This window comes from Python bivittatus, unplaced genomic scaffold (genome assembly GCF_059951505.1).
Source record: "Python bivittatus isolate LINGU-HERP-01145 unplaced genomic scaffold, Pbiv_v1 ctg000610_np1212, whole genome shotgun sequence".
NCBI lineage: Eukaryota > Metazoa > Chordata > Lepidosauria > Squamata > Pythonidae > Python > Python bivittatus.
The window spans coordinates 18436497-18458370 of record NW_028277088.1 but is presented as its reverse complement, the minus strand read 5'-3'; the positions used below and the strand labels follow the sequence as shown (position 1 = coordinate 18458370).

Sequence of the window (21874 nt, the reverse complement as noted above, 5' to 3'; positions counted from 1 at the left end):
TATTGATAGTCGCATTTGAAACAATATAGACAATATATATAGGAGTGCAGGATCTCCAGCAGTTTGAGGAAATTTTGCAGAGGAAACTTTTATGTAAACAAGAGAAGAAAAATACGTATCTGAAGCAATTACATTATATAATGTTTTTCACTTGACTATTTTATGTCTTCTAGTGCCCTGCAAAGCATAGTCATGGACTACATGTCAAATTTTAGTGTCAGGCACTTTTCTTTTCCAAGATGGCTGTCAAATTTGTTTTGCACATTTGCTCCTCCCCCAACTCTTTGCAATTCCAATAGAAGAGAATATATGTAGCTGAGGGTTGAACTGTGGAGCCTTTGGTGCTCTCTGAGCTTGGTTAAAAAGTTTAAATTGTCTGTTTGCTTGCAGATGTTTCATTACCCGACTAGGTAACATCATCAGTGCTAGTGAGTGTGGGGTTTGCTCCCTGTTTATATACAGCAGCTTGCCCTGCCAGTTTTGGTGGAAGTATGGTTTTTCACCTTGATAGTTCCTTGATTAGGGTATTGTTCTCTGTTTGATTGTTTGTCTGATGTTAATCCCTGCTTATCTGAGTGTTGGTTGTTGGAGAGGATGTGTTCTGGTTATTTTTTCTTTCCTTAGCTTTTTTTTTTGTCTCTTTCAAATGGTGTGTAAATGTGGTTTATCTCTATCTGTCTATTGATGGCTGATTTGTCTGAATACCAAGCTTCCAGGAATTACCTAGCGTTTTTGGCTTTAGCTTGGCCCAGGATTCCCAGTTGAAACTATGGTTGAATCTGTCCCTGTGTTGTGAGATTAAGGAGTTTTCATCAGGTCTTTTGACTGCTACTTGGTGTTCATGGATGTGCTCTGCTAGTCTTCTGCCTGTCTGTCCTACATAGTGGCTGTTACAATCCTTACACTGTATGTAAGGATGTAACAGGACGACTCTGTTTCCTTTTTCTAGTGTACTGGGTTGCTGCAGTCTGTTTGTGCTTGTCTGAATAATGTTCTTACACAGCTCCTCTTGTGGGAGATTCGGTTGTTACTTTGGTAATGGAGCACTTCGTTAATGCGGGTAGCTTTTCAATAGACTTATGTTTCTAATTCGTCATTTCCTTTGCTGATGAGGATATCCAGGAAGGGTAGTGTGTTGTTTTCTTCTTCTCTTGTGAATTTTATTCCTTTGTAAGTGTTGTTGTGTTTCATGTGGCTTCTCTAGTTGTTCCTTTATTTTATGGCAAAGGTGTTGTCTACATACTGGATCTATACTTTTGGTTGTATTTGTGGGAGTGCTATAGTTTCTAGATGCTGCATTACAGTCTCTGCTATGAGTCCTGAGAGTAGTGATCTTTGCAACTGTTAATAATTTTTCATCGATTGATACCCTTCAGTGTTAGTACTCTGTGTGTGTGTGTGTGAATGATCTTGTGGTTATACAAGTGCTGCAAAATTGGCAAGACTAATATTTGAGCAACTTTCTTTAATGAATCAGTTTATTGTTAGGCAATGGTTACATTAAGCATAGCAGCTACATTTAGTATTAAGAGCTATAATCATGCGAATAGATGTGAAAAGGAGAAAGAATTTATAATGATTGTTGCTGATGACACAGTGATATTGAAGGCATATGCAGGCAGCCTGCCATCATTTAAGGCACATGAAAAAACATTTCCTATTTGTGTATACAGATGCAGAAAGATTTTAATAACCCACCTAAATGTGGAATGATGATTGGTCAGTAAGTGACAGCAGATATATTAAAAACCAAATCTATAATTGTAAGTAGATTTTTTAGGTTAAGATGTTGGACCACACAGAGAAGATTCAGATTCAAGCCCACCCCCATGGAAACTCACTGTGTGTTGTTTGGACCACTCACTCTCTCTCTCAGCCCAATTTACTTCAGAATAAAGTTTTTGTGGGGGAAAACATACCTTGTTTGGAGCTCCTGAAGAAAAGGAGGGATATAAATTTAAGAATAAAAATCAAATATACATATAAATGAATGGACACTCAGATAAGCAGATAACACCCCCCCAGTTGTATTCTAATATCACTTCATTCACAAATTAAGCCACATGATTACAGTACATGCACTTAGGATTCCTTGAAATAACAGTATTATGTAGGTAAATGGATTTACTTATAATTATATCTATATCATCTAGTTTCAAGAAGAGGTAGAATGCATATAATTTCCCCCCAAAAAATCTCTTTGCAGGTATAGCTATAGTAAATTATTAGGTCAAATAGCATAAGGCTGGTTTTTTGTTTTTTGTTAATTACACCCATATTCTATACATACATTCTTTTATGTGTAACACAATTTTAGTGTATAATTCTTATTTTCTTAATTCAAGCTATCTTGTAGTATACAGTGGTAAGCTATTTTAGAATGGAATCTACATATTCACTATATCACAATTTTTTCCTTAAACATTTCTGATTGAAGATCTGTATATTCTCTTGATTATATGAAATCAATCCATTGCATTGAATCATTTGTTCAGGAACTCAGTGAAATCTTCATGGCTGGCTGGGATAGTTTAATAAATCAGAAGTTCCTTTTCTGCTTTAGATATAGGTTTCTGCATTCTGTGCTGTTGGATTAGCAAATTTATAATGGCTGCTTCAATTATGTTCACGTTTTGATCATGAATTAGTTATAAATTATATAAAAGGTATTTTTTGTCATCCACTATTCCTTAGTGGAGACTTTGTGGTCTGAGAACCCCTGAATAAAGCTGTCAGACCACCTTCTAGCAGAGCACCCATTTTTCAGAAAGGGCACCCACTCTGCCTGGATGAACTAGCTGTTGGCTTTTCTAAGCAAGGAGGAAGCAGAGACTGGCTGCAAGCCATACTTACACATTCAAAGCTAGGTCACTGTCAGAACTCACTCCCAGGGCCTTTGAGCTTTTAGCAACAACTTCTGCAATAACCCTGTCACGAGGCATTGTCCCCTTGTATGACATAGAAGAGGCACAAAGTTTGGGTTGTCTAGAGCAAGCAAGCAGACTCAGCACCATGACTCAGTATAACATAAGCCATAAAGAGTCATCCTTAGAGGTGAGTGAAAGTGAAACTAGTTAAGAGTGCTTTGATCCTGGCTGGGTAGTCTTGGGTCAGGAGTTGATAGGAGCTCTGGTTGTAGGTTTGAAGATGGTTGAAGAGAGCCTAGACATCTGGATGCAGCATGTGGCCCAGTCTAGTACCTGTACAGTAGCTTGGCAAAGGCCTCCTGAATCCGGCAGTGCAGGAAGAAATGCAATTCCTCTGCTCCAAGGGTTACAACTCAAAGTTTGAGAAACCCTGTTTTACTGTATATAGTAGTGCATCAAGCCTCAGTAGCATTCAGTGAGTTCACAGTAAATTGTTTTTAAGGAAGGAGCATTTGCTGTGTTGCCAGCATATTCTGTACATTGAGCCTGGCTCTTTGTTTATTCCAAACTAAATTAAGGAAAATATAAACTTTTATAACTTTATATAATAGTACAGTGATTGTACCCTGGCAGGTAGATGTATTTTAATCAGCAGTTCAAAGTTAACCACTTTTAATGTCTCATTGATACCAGTATATATTTATAGAAAGAAAGGGGTGCTTAAGTCTGTAGCAGGGGTAAACTTCAGAAAATTAAATTGGACATCCAGGCAGAGTGGATCTGATTTATATCTAATTGATTTAATTAATGATTTAAATTTCTAGTCAGAAGACTCAGTTTAATGATTTAAGATATTCATTAGTCAGGAAGATTCTGTAATCTTTTCTAATAAAAATGTATTCTTCTTGTTTGATGTAATCTGAATATATATTCTGCAGTACTCAGATGTTCATTTTTAAAATATACATATATAAATCAATTGTCAGTATTTTCAAATTAATTTTAATTTAAAATGGAAAATTATTGCACATTTATGAATTCATTAGGAGTTAAAGCAGCCCCAGTTCAGTAAGAGATGTTTGAAAGATCCTTTCGCCCTGATGTGCCAGGAGAACAACTATCACCAGTTTTCAAGTTTATTAATACATGTAATAAGAAAGACGGCTGGCTTGCTTTAATTAAAACTGGATGTGCTTGGTTTTTTAAAGCATTGATTGCTGAATTTACATAACTTCCACTAAATCACTGGCGTGATTTTTTTCTTGACTGAATCTCCTAAACAGTTTTTGCCTGAAATTTATTGTAAATGGTATCATGTACATTGGTTTGCTGGATGTCTCTGTGATACCAATTCTTTTCCAGAAGTTGGAAGTACTGAGTATTGAGAATATTGGCTAGAAAGTGTGCTGAAGATAGTCTTTTTCCATTTCTTAATGGCTGTTAAACTGTTAGTTTCAAACTTCATAAGCCCTCCCCCTCCCTGGGGGGGAGAGGACTTCTTTGCACTTTATTCAAGTCAGTATGAACAAAATTAAGGATTGTTACCAAAGTTTTGTCCCCTGTTGGTTCTATAACCATGACATCCTTAAACAATCCAATCATCAGCCCATTCATATATTCTTACTGATGGAAAATAAGGCAATACACAGCATCATTTAAGTATGCAGAGTATCTGCCCATTTTCTCCAGGAAGTACCAAACATATCATGAGAATGTTGGGAAATCTTCATGACATCACTGCCTTCTTCCCCATTGGCCGTTTGGATGACAATAATCACGGTTCAGGAGATGCGTCCTTTGTTACAGGCCTTTGCAGGGAGTCTTGATATGGAGAAGCTTTTTTGACTGCTCTTTCTCTCCAGCTTAAGAACTAGATATTCAGTAAGGGTCAACTGATCAGATAAGAGAGGTTCTCACAAGACAGCCAACAGAGTTAACCCTGTGTCACTGCCTGTTTTTAGTTATATTTTCTCTCCCAATGGATAGTTGCCTAGGTCAACTGAGCTTTCTTTGATGTGTCCAACAAAGAGGCCATTGTAAACTTTGACCCCGGTAGTTCCATTCATATTTTCATACTTTTATTCACAAGTGCCTGTTTCAGTAGGACACTTCTTGATAGAGAGCTTCAGTTTAATAATGTATTCCATCAGACATTTTGTTAGAAGGTTTGATTTGTTCTCCACCTCCCACACTTTCTTTGTAACTTCTTATGCAAATTGATTATTGTGAAATACTTTGCAACATCTACTATACTAACTGGTTTTTTACAGTAAAATAGTACTCCAACTGTATGCTATTAATTTGAAAAGTCCATCACTTCTAAGTTTTGTATATCAAAGCTATATGTGGCATTATCTATACCTATTCCTGCAAGGTGGAGAATTTTTTGCAGCTTTAGGGCTGATACACAAGGTCTTTCAGTCTTACTTAATGTGGATGGATCACTGCTGTCAGAAATGGTAGATGTGGATGTTGATACAAATATTATGCAGGTAGACAGCCATCAGAATCTGGATGGATTCACTTGAAGAAAAGAAACGAATGCAACTATTGTACATTCTGGCTTGTTTAGTATTATTGACTGAATACATGGATAGAAGTGGAATAGTAAAAGGAATATCTGCTTGTTTGATTTAACCATCATAATGAAATAACTATATGTTTGTGAACTGTATAAATGTTCAGAGAAGTAGGCAGTTCTTAAGAAAAAAGAGTATAACAATGTAAAACTGTTTACTAGCCTGAAGATCCTGCAAGTTCAGGCACGCAGGAGCAGTTCTTATAATTATGCTTTATTTGAGCAATGAGGTTTTTCGTTAGTTTGCTTGCACCATTGGCATTTTTCATGATTCTCTGTTTTACCCACTGGTATGGAAAGTTTGTTTCCACGTGCAATCTCTTTTACAGCCTACTGACATGATTAGTTTGAATCAATAAGAAGTACACTTCAGGATCAGAAACGTATTAAGTTTGTAGATGTTATTGTGTTCCCTTTTTATTTCAATTTCTATTACTTGCATAATAAAACTTCTTGGTCCATCACTTCAAATTCACTGAAATCCAAATACATGTGATCATTAGTGTATTAAACTTTTGCTGAACATTTTCCTGAACAGTTTACAGAAGGGCAGAACTTTGGTTTAGAATGGTCACCAACTTTTTCTTCAAGATGATTTGTATATTAAACATTTAAAAGATATTGGGGTTTTCGTTAAAATTAATCTGCATGAGGATAATTATCACTCAAATTAATTTATGGGTGATTTTTCTTATACATTGAAATAATCCTCAGGCCAAACAAAGTAAGTCCAAAACTATTTTCATAAAACCTGTTATATCTGTTTCATTATTTTTAAATAAATTGCTTATGGGCATGATTTCTTAGCTCCAGCTTTTGTAATAATTTAGTTCATGTGTTTTTCCTGTTTCTTTTTTTAACAGGCATTTATAGCAGTAATGATGTAGCAGTATCATTTCCAAACGTAGTGTCTGGCTCAGGATCTAGCACTCCTGTTTCCAGTTCACATTTACCTCAGCAGTCTTCTGGTCACGTGCAGCAAGTGGGAACTTTGTCTCTGTCTTCTACACCTTCTCTAGCTACAGCTGTTGCTGCAACTCAAGTAGGTTGTTAAAAGTATTTGATGGTAAATATCGATGTGGCAAATGGGACATACTGGCATTTTGCACATGCTGTTTCAGATGAAGGTATCCAAAGGATAAACTGTATGTAAATCTTTCCATTCTTTTAGTGTGTTACGGATAAAACCAGACTAACTGCTCATTGTTTCAGTTTCTTTTCATCAGTTTCACAAATGGGTTTAATGTTCAGAATCTGCATACCATAAAGTTAGATGTTGGTTTTAAAACAGGGTCTCTGTTGTTTGGTATTCTATTCATATGTGTGCCAGCTTTGTCTTCTTAGCAGTTGTGGTCAGTGACAGGATTCGCTCATATTAAGCTAATTTTGTTTGCTTGGTTGTGACCTAGCATGTTACGTTAGCCCAGTCAGTTGTGGTTCAATATACTATGGTTAAACAAACAGTGCTTAGCATTATATGCATAAACCCAGCTAATGAATGTCTTTGAAAATCTTCACTGAATTGTAGTTAGTAATTAATAGTAGTTACTAATTTAGATTCTCACATTGGCATACCTAATGTGCATAATAATTTGATGATTGTTTCTTTACATTTGTAAGCAGATTTGAAAGCCAATGTAGTTGCTGTGATTTTTTTTTCAATTTGATCACATGCTTTATGATATATTAAAATCTTAGCAAAAGTGCTGCAATGTCATAGTGCATATTATTTTATTTTTATTCATATTTCAAATGTGGACACTGCCCATCTCATGAGGAAGTGACTTATATTAATCATACTAGTTAACAATAGCTAATAACAAACTATCTGATTAACAGATTCTTGGGGGTACATCCAGATACTGAATTCTTCAATACAAACTTCAGTTGGAGAACGTAAAAATAATAAAAATTTTATAGTGTTAGAGGTATACATTTTAAAGAGGAAAAAAGATTTACATTCAATCCCTCCTGGAGATTGACCTCCTTTAAATACTAATTCCAAAGTTAAAAACGTATAATTGAAAATTTCCTTATATAAATGTAGCTATATGAAAAGTCAGGTAGTAGCAAGCAAACTGCTTATTTCATTACCTAATCTATTTTGCTAACTGAATATTTTTACTTACAGAAATTATTCATGGTCTCTTTCCAAAAATAGTACCCCCATCTCTTAGAGTATGCTTAATCAGAATGGCTCCTTTAGTTACTCACCTGTAGAGCATAGACTTCAGGAAGCTAAATTGCTTCTTGGTTTTATTTCAGGAAAGTTCCTTTACCATATTAACCCTTTTACGACTAAATTGGGTGAAAAAGCTTCTGAACTTCTGTCGTCATAACTATTCTAGTAGTCATTTATATACATCAGGCATCCCCAAAAGGCAATATTCTTTATGTCTTACACATAAAAATAGTCTACTAAAGTATTAGAACTAAAAGAAACTTTTTAACTTCAACATTAAAGTAGAATCCTATACCTAATTGTTCAAAAATAATTGATTTGCAGCAGAGTCTGTGGTAAATCTGCATAGGATTAAAGTTTGTTAATCCTTTAAGAACACATCCCTTCATAATTTCCAGCTTTACAGGTGAAATAAATGGAAGTATAACAGTTCTTTTACTGAAGCATTCATTTAGTGCCTGTGGTAGGTGCTGTTGTCATTAAAGCAAAACGGTGCAATAATTTCTTTTTAAGTAAAAATATAATTGCTTTTTGTAATTATCTTTCTAAGAAACAGAAAGTAAATGAGAAAATAAATGTTTTTAACTAATTTTTCAATTAAATATGTGATTATATAACAGTGTTTTCAATCGTACTATTTCTATCTTTGAGCTCACTCTTGTATTCTCTATATGCACACATACATTTACTACAATTGTTTTGAATATCTGTTGGAATTTAGATAGATGATGTCCTATATCAGTAGCTTGTGTTTTTATTACTTATGTGCTAACATTGGATAAGTACATTTTTAGAAAAGCATTAGTAGCTTTTTAACCTCATTATTCCAAAGAAAGAGGATAATAGATAGGACATGTTGAATAATAATTGCTCATTATTTGTTCCTTTAATGCTTCTGAGAAAGTAGATGCTAAATAGATTTTTTTTGAGAAGTTGTGCAATGCTAACAGTATAATCCATTGCACGCTTACCTGAAAGTAAACTGCAAGAAAAGCAAAATAGGATTGCACTGTAAGTAATTAATATTCTTTAATATACTGGCATGTTTATTGCTGTACTTTAATTTTACAATTAATGTTTTACAAGTTAGTATTTAGTTTACTTTCCTATTCCAGCCCTTTTTCACACATTAATTAATAAGATGAAAGTGTGTGCACATCACATCCCATTTTATAAGAATTATTACTGTGTGGTTTTGCTTTCTCCTCTTCAATCTTCAGTGTCACTTTTTCTGTTCTTCTTAAACAAAATATATTTCATTTCAATTTGTTGGACCACTAGATAGCTTTCCTTCCCTTTTTAAAAAAGAGAATGTATATATATTGTCTAAAATATATTGTTGCTGTTTATAAACTGATACAATGTACTTGCTTTATACTTTCTGTATTGAAGCTATGTATTCCACACTTTCAGTTCTTAGAGCTTGTTCCTGATTCTTCCTTAGGTGAAGAGGAAAAGTTCAAAGAAGTCTTGTACATATATAAGTTGCTTGTGTAAAACTGTGTAATATCACTTGTATATAGAAAGAAAGAATGAGATGCAATTTGCAATAATTTGAGTTCAGACATGTTCTTTTCCAAGACATGCCATTCCATTTTCCCTTCCCCAATGATAAGTTAACACTCCCTGGCTACTGAGCATTGTTATGCTTCACTGGACTGTTTTGGGGTATTTTCTAAAAGCTGCTTTGATATTTCTGGAAACCTCAGAGTTTCCTTGAGTGTGGTAATACCTCCTCTTGTACCTGGGCTGGGCTGTTTGGCTATATGAGGACCAGTAACCGGAGGGAGGTTCCTGTGGAAAGATGCAAGTGCGGAGTCATAATTATCTGCAATATTTTCAGTAGCTTTGATTTTTTAAGTAAATGCCTGAACAAAATATGTTCTCGTCTGTTTATGTAGAATCCAGGTTTCAGCAAACTGTCTCCCCTTTGAGGCATATAATCTTGTTTACTTTTCAAAACAAAACTAAGTTTTGAATTCGTGTTATACTGTTACCATTTTCCTTTATTTGATCTATTTATACTGCAATTTCTCTTTTTCCTTCTTTGAGTGTGTATCTTTGGGATTCAGATTATGTGAATTCTTGCCTTCCTATTTTTTTTCCATGTATTAATTGATTTTTAGCACAGCCTTTTTCCCCATCAGAATAAACCCTGATTTTTTAAAATTTAAAAATAAAAAAGGGATTCAGTGTGAATTATGTAAGACCATATATTTAAAATGTGGGTTGGGAAATTACCATCTCACATTCATAATTGCAGGTCTAGGCATAGTCACAAATAAAGTATATGGAATTCCTATATTTACACTCCAGGAACAGAGAAGGAGTTATAATTAGCAGTCATGGATTATCACAGAACTTTTTTGTTCTGGGATTGCAGAAAGAGTCTAGTAAAACAAAATTTATCAGAAAGATTAGAATCTTCAAACTATTTACCTGCCTATAAAGACAATGAATTCATGGGGATTTGCTTCTCAGTAGATGTGCAAGATTGTGCAATAATCTCAGTAGATGTGCAATAATTTCAGTAGATGTCCATAAGATTGTGCAACCAAGTAAGCTGCTCTTTGGAGTACATTGAACATATTCACAGATTAACGGCAGTGAGCATTTACAATATTTGAACAGCCATTCTGTTTTTCAAATTTTAACTATAATGAGAGAGATAAGGCAAACACGGCCTTAGTATTTTTCCTGAAAATAGGAATAGACCAACAGTAATATGTAGCTTATACTGGAATGTTAACTATCTGTAGTGGTTCTGTGCACAAAGTATGTGGGAGAATTGTTGTGTCAAGACCTGAACTTTGTCCTGAATTTCTCTGTTTTTGAAAAGTGGTATTTGTTTCATTCCACAGTGACCCCCGCTGGCAGGTAGTATAAAAACAACCATATCTAATCAATTTTTCCTCCTTCCCTTAACGTAAGGATTCCCAAATGATCCCGTATTTTCTGATTTCAACAAAAATGTTTTTGCTAATTTATACTTCTGTGAAAGCTTGCCCAGCAAATGGTAAAATGTTTCTATGGTTACCTTTATTTAATCATACAGCAATGTCTAATTTGAATATTTATCTGTTAATAGGTAAATTAAGCAAAATCTTTTCCTTTTGCGGGGGGTGGGGTCAGTTTGGCTGTAGACTTTGGGGTAAAGAGTAGAATTTACAGCCAGAAGGGAAAATTCCAAACAAACTTGTGAGTCCACTAGAAGAACAAAAGAATCATAGCTGCTTATGGTAATAATGCTTGGCCCAGTTAAAATATTTACTGCTCAATAAACTGATTTCAGTAATGTAAGCCTCCTTATAAATATAATTCAGTAAGACTGCTAGAGAGTTGCATAATCTTTTGCACACTGCTGCATGCTGAGACAGCTGCATCAGGGTTTCAGTCCAGCAGTAAATGCTTTCTGCCTTCAAGCTGAAGCTTATTTAGTCGGGCTTATCTGGTGCTGCTGTAGCAACCATCAGTCTCCAGGCAACTGAGGCACATTGACCTCTCTGATGAACTGAGTGAAGCACTACTTCAGTTTAGCTTCCTGAGACAATACTAGTGGTGAATTTATATATACACATACATATGCACACACACACAACACAGTTCCATTACATAACACAGACAACATGCATATATGTGACTGTATTCTCTGAAAGGATCCCAAAGTAGTAAATGTAGGAATACCTTAAACAAGCTAGTACAAAATCTTTTATAGGATCAAAGTCTGGTTAATCTTTAAGTGACATGTGCAATTATAGTGTGATTTCACATGCCTTTTAGAAAACAGCTTTAAAGGTGCTATTTTAAAAGTTGCCCACTAAAGTTAGGAGATGTTCAAGACTGAGTACTATAGCAATATTCACACTGAGATTTAGAGCTGTTTCTTATAATTAAAAATTAAGCTCTGCCCTTAAATTTTAATAATGTTTTAGTCTTTGTGTAGAAGACAGCGATAGACATTTGTTTCTTTAAGTGTGCCATTGTTATTTTGCCTTTCAAGTGTTATGTGTTAATATTTTTGTTTCTAAATCAATATGAATGCATTTAATTTGACTGGGATTTTGTGGTATCAAACAGTTGATACTTCTTACATTTGGCTATGAACTTAAAAATATCTATTTCATAAAACAAGTGCCTGACAGAAATATGTCTAACCAATTTTGTGAATGTTTCTTTAAAATGGTGTAGTTCCTTCTGAAATCAAATAGTTAAGAAGCTTCAGAAGCATTGAAATTGAGTGTAATGGCTTGTCAGTTTATTTCAGTTGGATCTAATTCTCTTGAGAATTAGTAATAAAAACAAACAATACAATTTGAAATAATGTCCTTACTCCAGATCTTCTGATTTGGGTGGTTGCCATGGGCCCCCTAAAGGTGGAAAGACACATCTGTCTTGGCAGCCTGTAATGTGTCCTCAGAAAATTCTGTCGTGTAGATTTATCACTAGCAGAGTTTCCCTTGGTAATAGACTTTGAAATGTGGCGTTCCAGGGTCAGGAAGTTGGAGGTGGTCCTATATCTGATAGAGCTGGCATAGGTATTTAATTAAATCCATGGGGAGAGAAAAGGAAAAAAATCTCCCTGGAGAAGAAGAAAAAACTAGATGCTCCACCCTTACACCTGGGGTTAATTTTATAAATGGCAGATGAATAGTCACTTCATCTCTCCCCATCCTCACACCCACCCAAGTTCCTCTTAGGAATGCTTTTTTGGACAAATAACTTACTCTAATGTAAACCCCTCAAATATTGTAAGAGTAGTTTTTTAAAGTGTCTGAGAAAAGTTGCCTTCTGTTTCTGATTAAGTGGGAAATTTCATAAAAGATTGCTATAGAATCTCTCTGGGATATTCTACATTACTCTGTGTATCTCTTGGAATGTTGATGTGTCTGTTCTAAATGCTGAAAAGGGTAATACTGCTGGGCTCCTTTTATCATCTGTTTAAAATCCCGTTTGTATTTCTGCTGGAGAGGCAAGCTGTTTCTGGGAAAAAAAACGATGTAAAGTACCTTTTAATTTTGAAGCTCACTAACAAGGCGAGGGAATCCAGAAAACCAGCACTTATATGGCTATTTCAGAAGTTGACTATCTGGTGTAGCCAAAGTTTTTTCCAGAGTTGGATAGTGAGCAGTGTTGCCAGTGCTGCTTCATGACTAGCATTAAGTTGTGTTTCTTTCAGAGAATCCAACAGGGAAACAGGTGTGAAACCTGCATTCAGGCAAAATGGGTATTTCCACTTGGTTCTCCTGGGGTCTTCTTTATATTCCTCATTTATATTCTGTTCATCAGAAGGTTTGGGTGGCATCCAATTGAGTCACTTTGCTGTCATAAAGTTTCTGCTGATAGGAGAAATCCCTTTCACCCAAGTGTCCCAACACAATACTTTGATTCCTCTTGCACAAGTCCTTTTGCAAACTTTTGTCCAACTCTTGATTAAATTAGATGGTGCTTGTGCAGCAGCCAGCAGAACACACAGCCACTAATGAAACTGCACTTCCAACACTTGTATTTCTGTTAGGGTTATGTTGGATACAACCTCTAGTAACTAGTAAGCTGTTTTCTTTTCCTTATTTCCATAAATATTTGTATGTATTTTCAGTAAACAATTTCCTGTTATTTATAAATATTAGCTCCTGTTTTGATAAAAGTTAAATATTGACAGACCGCATATAAGGATTTTGATGATAAAGGCATTTTAGAAAAATGAGTAAAATTGGCTTTTGAATAGATTCACACCAATAGAATGTATTGGTGAATCTCAAAAAATAAATTACAATTGTAAATTTTAAGAAAGCACACCTATAGGAAGAATGTATTTCCATGTTGAAGCAAGCAGAGAAATTGTTCTTTATTTCATTTCAAAGTATGTTCCTCTGTTTTTTAACAGCAACAACAAAAACTAATTCCCAAGAGTATTGATTAGATATAAACTGATTATGAAGCAGCTCTGGAATTGGTGGCCCAGTCATTTCTTGTACAATTAAATCCCTCCCTCTTCTTTATGGAAACTCAACTGTGGGCATTTTAGCATTAGTCTAAACAATGGTTTTGAATATGTTAAGCCCCTAACAATTAGAGAGAAGTTTGGGGCATTGAATAATGTGGAATGATGCAATTGAATCTGACAGCTTTAACAGTCAGCCTTCTCATGGGACCTCAAAGTTGTTCACACTTGGTTTCATCTCTCATCACATGCTGAGTATTAAAACCTTACTGGAAGGTGCCTTAAACAGAAATAGAGACTATATCAGAAAACATTTACTATCCTAAAAGTTGAGATGACTGAGAGTTTGTGCTGTTTTGTTTAAAGATTTTGTAATATTATTCAGTAATATATAGCATAGTAAGTTTTCTGTCAGTCCATGTATAGCTCAACAGAATTTTTTTTTCTGCCTTCAAGTCATTCTTGGCAAGGTTTTTTGGAAGTGGTTTGTCATTACCTTCTTCCTAGGGCTGAGAGAGAGGGATGGTCCTAAAGGCACCCAGCTGACTTGTGCCTTAGGAAGGTCTAGAAGTCACAGCCTCCCAGTTTCTAGCCTGGTTCCTTTAAATCACTACACTGAACTGGTTCTCAACTATAGAAATTACTGTTCATATAACAGTATGTGAATATCCTAGTCTGTTGTCCGTACAACACCTTCAAACAGAGGGTGTCCCTAAGTCATAATAGAGATCTACTCACTCCTTTCCCTCTGGTAGTATATATGAGTAAGGTGCAGTAACCAGAGGGGAGTTCAGAAGACCAGTTCAGACTTGCCATTTTCCAAAGGTCAGACATGCCAGTGCATACACAGACAGGTGAATTGTCTAGTGAACCTATGTAAATTCTTTTTGTGTGTTTTTTCATGCTGTGTAAGTCGTTTTTCAGTAACAGCAGATCAGGCGCATTACATATGCTGTAATGTATTTAGTAAATAACTCTACATATCTAACACTTTATCAAAAATATCAACAGTGATTTTCTACTTTATTTTTAACATGTACACAGTGAAGGGAAACTATCCAGTCTGTTCAGTATAAGTGTAATAGCTATATGCATTATATGATTTGGTACTGTGTTCCAGTATTGCGTTCCTATAATCAAAGGGACTTTGGGGATATGTAGATATACACAGAGACAGAGAAACAAACACACACGCACACATATACAAATATATCCATATGCATACACGCAACCTGTTTTTTTTATCTCAGTGTTACATTATCTTGATGGTATTGATTAAAGTGATCCAGATGAAATAAGATCATACTTCTTAAAAGTGTTGTCAAGCTTTCCTTTGCTTTGATCTTAATCATACTACCCAAATTATTCCACATTTTTAATAAATGCTTTTTAATGAAATTGAAATACATTGTAAAATGGTTCTTTTTTTACTTTTAAATAATACAAAAATTGAATGCCTCAATATATGAGGTTGTCATGTGTGTGTGTGTGTGTGAGAGAGAGAGAGCTAAATCCCTTTTTATCTCCAGTTCAGCTATTTTTTAAAAAAATAAAAATATTTTTGTTTATGGCACTATTCATAGCCATTTTATACTTTATCCTAGTATAAAAATCACATTATAGATATAATGTATAGCTGAAGAGAGAAGAGACCAATGATACTCCATCTTGACCAGGGAATGCTACTGTCTCAGTATCAGGTTTAACGTTTTTCTTATGTTTGGGAGAACACTTAGATATGAAAGTTGGCATTTTCCACTACTTTTATTGAAATAGCACAGTGATTCTGTTAAAATGCCAATGTTCTATCTACCTTTTAATCTTACTTTAATCTTTTATCTGCTAGAGTAATCAAAGGACAGTAAGTAAATTAATAATTCTATAAAACCCTTTCATGTCTTGAACTTTCAACTGAAAAGTGATTGGTTTACATGAATGAATGTACAAATGAATTCAGGATTGTTCATAATGTCTAGTAACTTAAAAACAACTCTGCTGATTTGTTCGTGCACATGCTTGTTCACTGTTTGATAGCTATAGTGTAAAGCAGATAACTATAGTATTCAGCATATTTATGTGAATAAGCCATTACAGAAGATGTGATGAGAAGAAGTTTTTGTTCAGAACAGCCATTTGCTATATTCAGAGTTATAGAAAATTTCATTGGACATTTGCATTTTTCAAGTGCTCAAATTCCCACTATTCCTGTTGAAAGCACATGTTTGTAAGGCTGCTTCAGATTTTTTAAAGTTGGGACTCAGGGTGTTCTATGCAGATACTAGAAGTGGGTCTAATGTACATGACCTCACTTCTCCTTCAGATGTTAATGTTGTACCCTGTTGCTGTGTATCTTACTTCTGAGTAACTGTTAGAATTGAATGGTAAACATCACATGATGTGGGTTTATGTATGAATAGATGCTAAGTGTATCCAGTGGAAATAATTATTGTCTTATGGAGAGCCTTATTCTATGGATCTGGCTATTGGTCTGCCTCAAAGCAGTAATGAAAATATCAGTCTTTTTAAATGAAGTTTCTTGAACCCCCTTTTGATTCTTAGCTGCTAGATATTATGTTTGCCTTGTTTTGGGAGGGGGGAGCTAGAAGGAGAAAAGGGGCTGACTTTTCTTCTGTATTATCCTTGTAAAAATTATTCTTGGCATGACCGTTAAAAAAAATTGGCTTGGTTGAGGGTATTTTTTCCTGTCAGTTCTTTATTCTCACTTCCTAATAGGAAAAATGTTTAAGAAATGGCTATTGGATATAGTTCCTAGTGATTTATAAGCAAGAGTTATCCACTATCACTTAAAATAGTTGGTAAGCATGGAGGTTCAGCATTGGCTGAAGGACGGAGCCTAGTGGCAGGGCGCAGTGCTTCTAAAAGTACAGGTTATACTTTGTAATATTTTATTTGCAGTAATATATTTCTGTTGGTTATGGCTGTGCAACTTTGAAGAATTACTCTAAAGCAGTTAAAAATTCTGTTGATCCCAAAGGTAGAATTGTGATTACCTTTTCTTTTTCTGAATCCAGTAGCATATAAAGTGCAGTCCTTAGCATATTACTTAAATATTGCCTCCTTTGTTTAATGGGGCTTACTTCATAGTAAGTATGCTTACCTCCTTTAATTGGATTGCACTTGGTGTAGTAGCTTATTTTTAAAGAAAATGTATGTTCTTTTAAAATTTCAAATTGAAAAGTGTTTATAATTTCATTGATTTTTAATGGTTTGTGTATCAAAGCTATAAGGTCATATATTCTTAGAAGTTTTATTCTGAAAAATAAAAGGATTATGTCTGTGTCATTACACTTCTAAATTAAGTTTTCAAATGCGATAACCTAGTTGAAGTTAATGTAGTCAAGTGGAGAAGATGTTTTTATTACACTGGATTAGGCAAAGATTCTGCCACCAACTCAGTTTTATCTCTTTGAGGGTCCATCTTCACTTCCTTGGCTGAAGTCCCAGCAGAAAAATTGAGAATTGTGGCTAGCAGAGTGAGTGAGTGAGTGAGTGAAAGAAAGGTGGGTTTTTCAGTAAGTCAAGCTGGCTAACTGCTAAAAATCCATTCCTTATTATGAGGTTCAGGACAGAGCTGTGATTTTGATCAGATCTTTATTATATAGAAAATGTACTTGGAAGCAGAGCTGCTTTTCTTTTTATGGGGAAAAAAAACTTGGCTTCCTTGTGCATAAAAATAGGAAGCTACCAAATAGTCAGCAGGTTCCACTAATGACAGAGTGCACCCAAGGAAATATGACTCTATGGTAAAACTGGAAATGGGACCTTTTGACCCCTGTTGCCTTTTTGTGATGTAAGGAACACGAGCATTTGTGAGACATCTGTTGTCTACCTGCCCTTATTTTGTAAATGGTTTTAAAAGATTAAACAATTACTATAAGCATATGGCCATCAAGAAGCAAGATCCTGATATTCCCAGTGTGATTTAGGAATGTAGGCAATTCCTTGTGACACCAGTTATTTTGAAAATGTAATTCATGGTTTGTCTTAGTTGAGTACTGAAGTGCTTAAAATAACAATTTCCCTAATGACACTGTAAAGAAAATCCTGCAAATGTATTATTTACTGTACTTTTAAACTTGTTTGAAAAGTATACTTGATAACTTTATTGGATTGACTAGATCAGGTATTTAATTTAATATATTTTGAAGCTTTAAGATATCTTTTTAAGATTTTCCCTTGCAGATTTCAAATTTCAATAATTAATTCTGTGTTTTGGCAGGCACTACCTGGATCTTCCCTTGGCCTTCCTCCATCTCATGTCTATGGCAATAGGTTAAATTCTAACACAACAATGGCATCACATACACCACAAGCTGAAAACATTCAGTTAGGCAAGTTAAAATTTTCAGTGGTATATGTATTTCTAAGTTTAAAACATGTTTCTTTTAATTTATTTGCATGCTCAACTGCTAGCTGCATTTTACACATGAATAATGTTTTACACAGCAGTGACTTCTGCATTATCTACTATCTGAAATGTAAATGTTTAAGCAGAGCAATGAGCAGGCAGGAATGCAACAATGTCTCCTGTGACTTTTGTGATTGATGTGTTCAGTTCCCTTAGTTCTCTGCAATGAGAGTAGCATAGCATTGGGTTTTGTTGTGAATCGTTTAAATCTTTATTTGCATAATTCATGGAATTGCATGATCTACAAGTTTGTATAGCTGAGATCCCGTTACATAAATTCACCAATAACTTGGTGAATACCAGTTGGTCTTTTTTATAGTATTAGCTCTTAAAAAAAATAATGAGCTCCTGGATTTGCTTTGTTTCATTCTATCTTTAAGGATTTGTTGACATGTCCTAATAGTCATGCCTGTCTGGGGGAAGGGAATGAGTTTAGCAGTTTACCAAGAATGGATCAGTCATGTCTTGCCCTCTAAAAGGCCAAGGGTCATTTGCTGCAGAATAGGGGGAGGGCAGCCTTGAAGGGGGCAGATAGGGTTATTTTATTGAGAGGCCATAGGGAAAAATAACCCTTTTGAGTCATGCCAAGCAAGTCATTTCAGTATATTTGTGTTGTTGTTTTTTCTTCTTACACAAAATTGGAAATTATCAAATACATTTCCTAGCTTCAATAGAAGAGAAACATATCCTAGCATTTGTTGCTAAAATTTTGAGAGAAAAAAAGTTATTGGTAGAAGTGAATATGGAGTACGTACGGTTTGTGAATTTTCCTGGGATGCAAAGTGTTAAAAAATACAAAGCCTGCGGATTTGCTGTGATAAGCATACAGATTAGCTGTCCGCAGCTGTGATTCATTACTTTCGCTGCAGAAATTAAAAGTGGCTGAGGGGAGGGCACTGGAAATACAAACCATGCTTCTGTGCTGTAAAACTGAAAGCAATGAAAAGACTAAGGTTAATCCATGGCCTGCTTCACCCACAGAAATTTGTACAGAGAATACCTTATCCATTGCAGTTAGCAGCTTTAAACTAATAGCCCGCTGTGGTATTACTAGTAACTGCTAGATAGTAAAGTACATCTTGAGATGAACTCAGTCTGCAACATTTTAAAATCTTAGTTCAGGAAGAGTCACTTTTGGCTGTGAAATATTTGCTGTGCAGATCAAGATCTTGGAGACAATAGCCGGAGTCTGGTTGGAAGGGGAGGCTCACCCAGAGGAAGTATTTCGCCACGGTAAGCAAAATTTACAATCGGTTAAAGCAAAAGAAATATTTTTAAGATACTTTTATTAGGCATCCTATTTAAGTTGAGTAAAATTATGCAGCTATGTTCAGTTGGGGCAAGAAAATATTTCAGACTAATTTGAATTAACAGGATTACATAATAAAATTATGTCTTTATCTCATGCATAGAAATTACTTAAGTATTAGGTACATTTTTTACATTATCTTGTCTTACCTGTATGGTTGATTTTACAGAAAACCACATGCACCAGCAGTTATCAGATGGATACTGTCGTATTATAAGAATGTTGAATGCAAATATTTTTATCTGTTTGGTGTGTAACCACATAGAAAAAGGGAAGGATCTTGTACAGTCAGTGACATTGATATTTTAAAAAATCTAAAATGACCAGAATTGAATCACTAGTTGGTAGGTCTTTGTTAAAGAAGTATTTGTTAATCACTTGCATAAAAAGACTTGAGTACTGCTTGAGTATTGAAAGTTTCCTTATAATTATTGGATAGCATTTTAAAAGTGTTTCATTTTAATGCTACAATTGGTAATACTTACCACTACTGTAGTCTGCACATTTAGTTAATACATGAGTAATAAACTTAAAAAGTAGAAGAATGTCAGTATGCCACTTATGATTATGAACTGCTGTGTCATGGATAAAGTGCGTGTTAATGATCTGTGGCCAGATTTTCAAGAACCTGCAGATCTCAAAGACTGACTGAAAAATATATCCAACCTGCAAATTAGGCCAGTGGTTGTCTTAGGAATAAATCCTTTAAAATCTTTTGAAGCAGAGTGTGATTGACTTCTAATTAAATGTTATAGAAATATACCTCTATTTACTGAAATATAAAGTTGTATAAGAAATAGATCTCTGTATTAATACAGTTTAGTTTGAATGGCATTTACAGGTATTTGTTTATAAGGTTCCAGTCCATAGTAACTCATTTAAAATTAAATAAAATTGAGGGTGTAATATTTCTTTGTTCTTTATGTTCATTCTCAATTTTGTTAAATCTAAGACTTTGTTAAAATCTCAATTTAAGATTTTAAATTTAAGATCTTAATTTAATTTTGTTAAGATCTTAATTTTAATCTAAGCTCTGTGAACAATGTTTAAGTCAGTTAACTTTTTATTTTAGCTTTTTTAGAAGGATTTTGCCCACTGTTTTAGGGCTTTTGAATAGATAGAATTAAGGAATTAGAATCAGGACACAATACCGAGGAAAATTATTTTTTGAGTCCTTCGGATTTTATCAAATTTAATCAAATATATGTGGATTAGCATAGCATAGAATTGCTATATTTATGTACAATGCTCGCATTATTAATGTAATGTAATAAAGATGTATAGATATACAGATGGAAACAAGTCAAAAGATACAGAGTACTACAGAATTCATGTAAAGGTTTTTATCCCCAAAATCAGACAAAAATAATGTAAGATAGAAATGCATCTGTCTGGAAGGTATATATTAAATGAAGCAAAGAGTCCTTTTTATTTAAATCACATTCACCTATTTTTAATATAAAAGCTGTCAGAATTATATCTAGCCAGTGACCTTTGGTGAACCTAGCACCAAGTCTCCAGCAAAGGCTAAGACTGCGCATCAGAGGAATTATTCAAGAAATAAGCAGGTACGGGTGATTTGTTCTCTGTGACCCCTACCTTATACATACACATAGCCTGGTATTCAAGGACTTCAGTTTTAGTGCACTCTCTTAAGCTTCTACGGCTGTATAATCTTCAAGTATTTCCATAAAGTTTATACCTATGGTCCAACAATGCATTTAGGATAACGAATGATGTTGTACAGCAGTAGTGCTTGAAGGAATCAGCACCATTTGAGAATATGTCAATAATTTGCTAGTCATTGGCTCGTAAAATCCATTAATAATTTTTATTTTAATTTAATAGTTGTATATATAATTCAGTACAGTATATTATCTCATCCCTGATATGGATGAGGCGGTTGATTAACCATATGAAAAAGCAATTTACTATTGGGTGAATTCTGACATTAAAGAGAAGAGTAATTGCTTAGCACTGTAATTTGAGTTCATGCCAAAAAACAAAAACAAAACCCACCAACTATAGAGGTATTATGAACTATTTGAAATTTTAATCCTAAGAACTAAGAAAATTTAGATCCAAAACTTGTTCTGATCAGTGGCAAAGTTGATCCTAGTACAAATACTGCAACATTAAATCAGGATTTAAATACATTTGTGTAATGTATGATTATTTATTTATGCATTATTTCATTTTTTCCCTGATTACTTGATATACCTTCTATTGTGAATAAGCTAGGGTGCTGGGGAGTAATTTCAAGTGTGTGTGTGTGTATTCCATGACAACTGGGAACATGGGAAAATATGTTATATGAAACAGGTGAACTATCAGAATTCACCAGCAGGAGAAAGTTGCTAAAATTCATTTAATTTCAAAATGCCTATGTACAAGTTCTGTGATTTAGTTCTGATACATTATGCTGCTGTAATGATATCTCTGAACACTTATGTATAAAATGCTTCACACTTGACATCTCAGTAAGGTCATCGTCTTCAAATAATGTATAATATTAGATTATGTGTGTTTTAGGATATAAAACTTTCCAAATTGTTAAAGCATTTGTCA

The 21874-nt window shown here is 34.5% G+C and overlaps 1 protein-coding gene across 6 annotated transcripts in view; it reads left to right on the top strand.

The window, feature by feature from the left end:
• Window positions 1–21874, top strand: part of MLLT10 (MLLT10 histone lysine methyltransferase DOT1L cofactor) — a 127190-nt gene that overhangs the window by 89567 nt on the left and 15749 nt on the right. For all 6 annotated transcript variants that reach the window (XM_088150390.1, XM_088150388.1, XM_088150387.1 and 3 more), the window contains 3 exons: window positions 6309–6487; window positions 17809–17920; window positions 19158–19230. In XM_088150390.1, coding sequence (XP_088006516.1) covers window positions 6309–6487; window positions 17809–17920; window positions 19158–19230 — 364 coding nt within the window. The remainder of the gene's footprint in view (window positions 1–6308; window positions 6488–17808; window positions 17921–19157; window positions 19231–21874) is intronic.